The sequence below is a fragment of the Malus domestica genome, chromosome 12, assembly GCF_042453785.1.
Source record: "Malus domestica chromosome 12, GDT2T_hap1".
In the NCBI taxonomy this organism is placed as follows: domain Eukaryota; kingdom Viridiplantae; phylum Streptophyta; class Magnoliopsida; order Rosales; family Rosaceae; genus Malus; species Malus domestica.
Window position 1 is genome coordinate 4,882,308 of NC_091672.1, and position 5,573 is coordinate 4,887,880.

Here is a 5,573-nt window from a genome sequence, read left to right on the forward strand (position 1 = left end):
TTATACTTTTTGTGTTAGTAAAACATCACTTGTGTTAGTAAAACATACAAATACGAACATTCCTTCTCCCTCAAAGATACCACCTTCCCCCTTAACCCCCACAGAAAAAGTCAGCAAAAAAAAAACCTCAAAAACATGGTTCCAAAGAATTATCTGGAACCATCCCAAAGACCAAAATATGGTTCCAAATAATTATCTAGAACCTCCCAAAGACCAATTTTGTAGATCCAACATGGTCTTTTTTGTTTTCTTTGCTGAGACAATTTGAATTTAATCTAGAAGATATGTTACGAATTATATAAAACCAATAAAAAATAAAGCAAAAATACGCCCGCAGTGTATTAATTCCATTAATCTTTGAAACCTTCAACATTCTTTTTTTTTTTTTTTTTAAATGTGCACAAGATCCACATTTAACCCCAAAGTCAAACAACATGACAATCAAACAATCTCTTACAAAACCACCACCCTGAAAAACCAAATTTCGGTGATTTACATCATTTTTATCTTTCACATCACATGACGAATAAATTACCGGTCACACGGTGATTTACATCATTTTTATCTTTCACATCATATGAATAAATTATCGGTCACACAGCAGAATACCGCATTTTCCACATCCCCATATATACATAGATTTAACCACATTAAATTAAATTAAATTAGAAGAATAAAAAAAAAAGCCCCTCAACTTTGGCAAACCCAAAACCAAGTAGACATAAGGCACCACCCAGCAGCCAACCAATCAAAAACACAGACGAAACCCAAATAATCTCAGTAAATTTTATTTTGGGGGGTATTCTGGTCATTTGACTGGTCGTTAAATATTTTGATTTAATTATTTACCAGTGAGAACCTTGGACGGTTCCCTCTGGGATGGGCTTCGCCAAAACCCCGTACTGTAAAACCGGTCCCACATCTCCTTCTCGAGCTGCATCACATCCTCATCATACGACTCGTCGTCGGAAATCTTCTGCGACATGTCGTTGATCCCCGCCACGCACTCCAAACCCACCGTGTCAAACTGGAGCTCCGAGCCGGCGAATCCGCAACTGCACTTGCGATGTTGCAGCCCCTTCTTGATGAGCCTCTGGCGGCGCCTCTTCTTCAGAACGCGGCGGCAGAGCCCCGCCGGGACCTTATAGATCACGAGGACTAGGAGGTTGGCGAGGCCGCACGGGCAGCAACAGCACACGGCGGCGCAATCGGCGGCTGTGCCGCCTGCGACTTCAGCCAATCGGGCGCTGCTGGTTGAGACTTGGGTCCGGAGCAGCGGTTGCCGGCGCGGGGACGAAGTCTGCCGGAGAAATAGCTGCCGCGATGAGGTTATCGATGCTGACATAATTCAAATTTTTAAAAAAATTGGGAAAATAGATAACGGAAAATGGAGAAAATTCTTATCTGGGTTTTTCAGATTGAACGATTTCTGGCAAAACCCAGAATTTAATTTCGAATTCCGATGCGGGAATCTCAAGAATTTTGCATAATCAGATTCTCAGGAGAAATGGGAAGAAAGGGAATGATTTTTTGGTGTTTGGTTTTGCCGGGAAAAAAGAAAAGAAAAAGAAAAAGCAAGGGTCTTGGATCCTCAGACAAGGAAGAAGAAGAAATCTGATAAGGAGAAATAAAATTCCTTGCTCGAGGATCACCGGCGACCCTTGTCGCATGCAAAAGGTTCAAAGATTGAGTAATAAGAATACTACGAGCGGGGACTCCATGGGAGGGGGGAGGTTGTGGGAAATGGGGTGGCAGTGCGGGGAGGAGTGAGACGGCAAAGATGATGTGTGTGGGGAGCTGTATAGGTGATATCAGGAGGGCCAAAAAACGGATGGAGGTGGAGGAGTTTGGGAAACGAGTATTGCGGTGGGGTGGAAGTTGTTGTGGAGGTTTTTGGTTATTTTCGAAGGGTTATGGGGCTTTTCTTGGAGGGGTTTCTTGCTTTATTTGATTGTTGGGGGGAGAAGGGAAGGGGGGTTTCTTGGTTTTTTCTTAAGGGGGTTACAAAAATGGCAAACAATGGGTTGGAAGAGACAGAGAGAGACAGAGAGATGGGTGTTGTTATTTGGAGGAAGTGTGTGAAGTGGATTAGTGGGGGTATTTATTTAAGTTCACGAATGGTTAAGAAGAGTAACCGAAAGGCAGAACATAAAATAATAGAAGGGTAACCGAAAGAAAAGAAAGACAAACAAGAAGGGTGAGGCAGCTCGAGGAGCGATGGAGAGAGAGAGTAGCAATCAAATACGGAATTAGATTCTCTTCTGATCTACTCATTGGTGATCCAGATAATCAATTAATGCCAATCGTTCGTTAAAGATCGTACGGTTATAATTGAATGTTTTTTTATATTTTTTAAAAGTAAAGCAAGTTTGTTTTGCATGAAAAATATAAAAAAAAAAAATTATAGTTTCACGATCGTTGATGAACGGTTGTTATTAATTGATACCCGAAATCCCCAATAAAAGGATCCGAAGAGGATCTAATTCCATCAAATACAAGTGAGAAATTTTGTGGAGTTGGATTTTTGTCTTTGTTTTTGCAAAGAACCAATTTGAGGCCTTTCGATTATGGTAGAATGAGTGAATGTGATATTAATGTATTAAGCTCAGAAATTATAATTTTACAATTGACGAGAAAATTTGAATATAATATTAATATAATTAACTCATAAACTTGATATATTACCCTAACCAGTGGCGAAACCATGATTTGTCGAGGAAAGGGATGAAATTCAAAAGAGTGTAATGTTCAATCGAAGCAGTTGTTTTCACATTAGAGAATGCAAAGTTTTGAGTCAATATTCATAGTAGAAAATAGTTTATTCACCAAAGCGGTTGTAAGCAATAATATCAAAGTCAATGTGAGCAAAAAGTACAACAAATTTAGTTTTCAAAAAAGTAACACAAAAAAAATGAAAACAAAATAATTATCAAACAATTTTTTGTTTTTAATATAATAACAGCTACGTTTATAATTAATACAAGTTTCTTTGGTTTTAGGATAAAATAAAATTATTAGGGCACTAGTTTTATATATAATAGACATGTGGGTGGGACGAGTTTGTGGGGTTTTAGAAGTGAAAAAGGAAAACAAACAACCATGCAACCCTTCCCCAAAAGAGAAAAAGAGAAAGCAAAACTCTTCTTCTTCTTCGCGAGCTGAAGCCACTCGTCATCGACTGTGCATCTAAACCCAGCCAGTAGAACCTGCCCAGATAATTGGGGGGTCCCCATCCTTCCAACCTCTCCCCTTTGTCTTCATTATTCCTCTGCAAATTCAACCAAACTATTGCCCTTCCTCTGCAAATTCGACCAAGACAGTGCACGGGCTAAAACCAATTTTTATAGGTGCCATGAATTCCGACGAGAGCGGAGGGGTTGAACCAGCGCTCCTAAACGTATTTTCCGACTAGGGAAGGGGCGGTCGCCACTCCTCACCCTCACATAGCTTCGCCATTGACCCTAACTATGTTAAACATTTAGTCCACTAAACTTTCAAGATGTGCTTAAAAAATCCTGCATAATATAAATGTTTTGTTGTCAAATTATTGTTCGATCAACTTCTTAATTGAATGCGTATGTAATTTTATATATGAGTGATTTCTCGTAATTTTATTTAATTCCGTACGTATGTCAAACACCTAACGTAATGTGTGTGCGTTGTTGTTGGTATGATTTGACTGATCTCCTAAAACCAATCCAGTACAAAAACAGTGTTATGTTTGCTATGTGCCGTCATGACTCATTCATTTTGGCATTAAGACTATTAGTTTATTTGTTAATCAATTTATTTTTTATTTTTTGAATATATCAATATTTTAGGGAGTTCGGCTAATCACGTTTATTTATGGATTAATGAAATAAACAAGGCAAACTCCATTCCGCGTACTTAATCCAATGACGTGTAATTTCCGCGGTTTATGTGAGTGGGAATGGGAATAGAGACCCTCATCACGTATAGGGTACCTGTCCTGATGTGACTAGCACTGTGTCACGAACCAACCATAGCTATTTCATTTTTCTTTTTACTTTTTTTTCCTAGACAATTACTTGCAATTTACTAGAAATTATGGTGGGAGCAATTTTACTCACCATCATAATTATAATTTGTAGTATGTACTCATAACATCTAATTATTTGTTACGTATGTGTATTCACCATACATTTAATTATTTGTTATGTATTTTTTCATTTAGTTTTACTTAACTTTTATATTAAATGTTACTTTTTCATTTTTGAAAAAAATTAGCCAAGATTAAGATAAAGAGCACATGACAGATGATTAGGTATATACAATGGTGAGCAAAAATGTTCCAATTGTGGTTCAAATACAATTATTTGGAGAAGTAATTGCCCATAAGGGTAGTCAAGAACTAGAGTCTGAATATTGGGATTGGATTCTCTTCCCTCCAAATCTCTATCTTCTTCTTTTTTCCCTCCTATTTGAACGGTCACAAATAAGCTACGTTAGCATCTTGTGTTAACCTAATTATAAAGAGAGAACGACAAAAATAAAGTATGAGAGGAAAGGAGGGAATGTGAGAGAATTTGGATGGGAGATAATCATACTCCTTGAATATCCTGCACAATTTTCTATAGTTAGTTACATTGTTATAGACATTGTACAAACACTTGAAGTCTACTGCAAAAAACTAAGCCATTTATTTCGAAATCAAATATTCTGCACATAGGTGTAGTCTTTCTGTGGCCCTAGTAATTATTTGACATATATTAAATATATGACAACAAAGTTTAGAAAAATTAAAGTTTTAAATACGTGTCAGTCAATGATTGAGGCCATAGAGATGCCACATGCGTTTTGGATGCAGAAAATTTGATCTTATTTATTTGCAATAGTTTTGACACAAGGTTTCACATCATCTTTGCATCAAAGGGAAGAAATGATTTTTTTTTTTTTTTTTTTTTTCAAAATCACATACCAATCTCCTACCAAATTTGAAATCGCATTGCCTAATATTTACAAGTTACTAATCCAACCATTTTCATTTTTTATCTTATAGTTTAGATTTCAATTTTTTTCTGTTTGACACACCTCGACCGGGAATATCCACTTGAACTCTGAATCGAGCTGTGCTGGTCGACACCTCGAAGATGACGAAGTCATAAACTGTAGTGTGGTGGAATATGTGGATAAATTTAAACTTAAAATACCTAAATATAAGAGTGCGCTGTGTGCAGGAATGAACCCATTTCATTCCAAAATTGAACCAAAATGAAGATAAGATGGTAGGGATTTGAATGATACCATTTTGGTTCTCAGCTGTGGACGGAAAGTGGTCGGAAAAAGGCCTGCAAGATAAGGGTCCGTCGGAAATTGGGAAATAGTTTTCCCGAATTATTTATGTTACAAAAACCTACCCAAAATCAATTACCACACTTAGATTTACACTAAGCAATTAGAGATATTCATCCCAAGGTATTTTTCCGACTCACTTTCACCCAAAATTTGCGACATCTCGTCAACACTGGTGGTGGATGGTTCGATTGCATCTGTGCAGTAAACGTAGGGAGAATAGAGAAGGTCTTGAGGTTTGAGATGAAGAGAAGAGGGAG

The 5,573-nt window shown here is 37.5% G+C and overlaps 1 protein-coding gene across 1 annotated transcript; it reads right to left on the reverse strand.

Moving 5' to 3' along the window:
* Nucleotides 1–315: 315 nt before the first annotated feature.
* LOC103423227 (uncharacterized) lies at nucleotides 316–2,204 on the reverse strand. The gene has a single exon (XM_008361298.4). It carries the CDS (start codon nucleotides 1,343–1,345, stop codon nucleotides 842–844), a length of 504 nt encoding a protein of 167 aa, XP_008359520.3. The 5' UTR covers nucleotides 1,346–2,204; the 3' UTR covers nucleotides 316–841.
* Nucleotides 2,205–5,573: the final 3,369 nt, after the last annotated feature.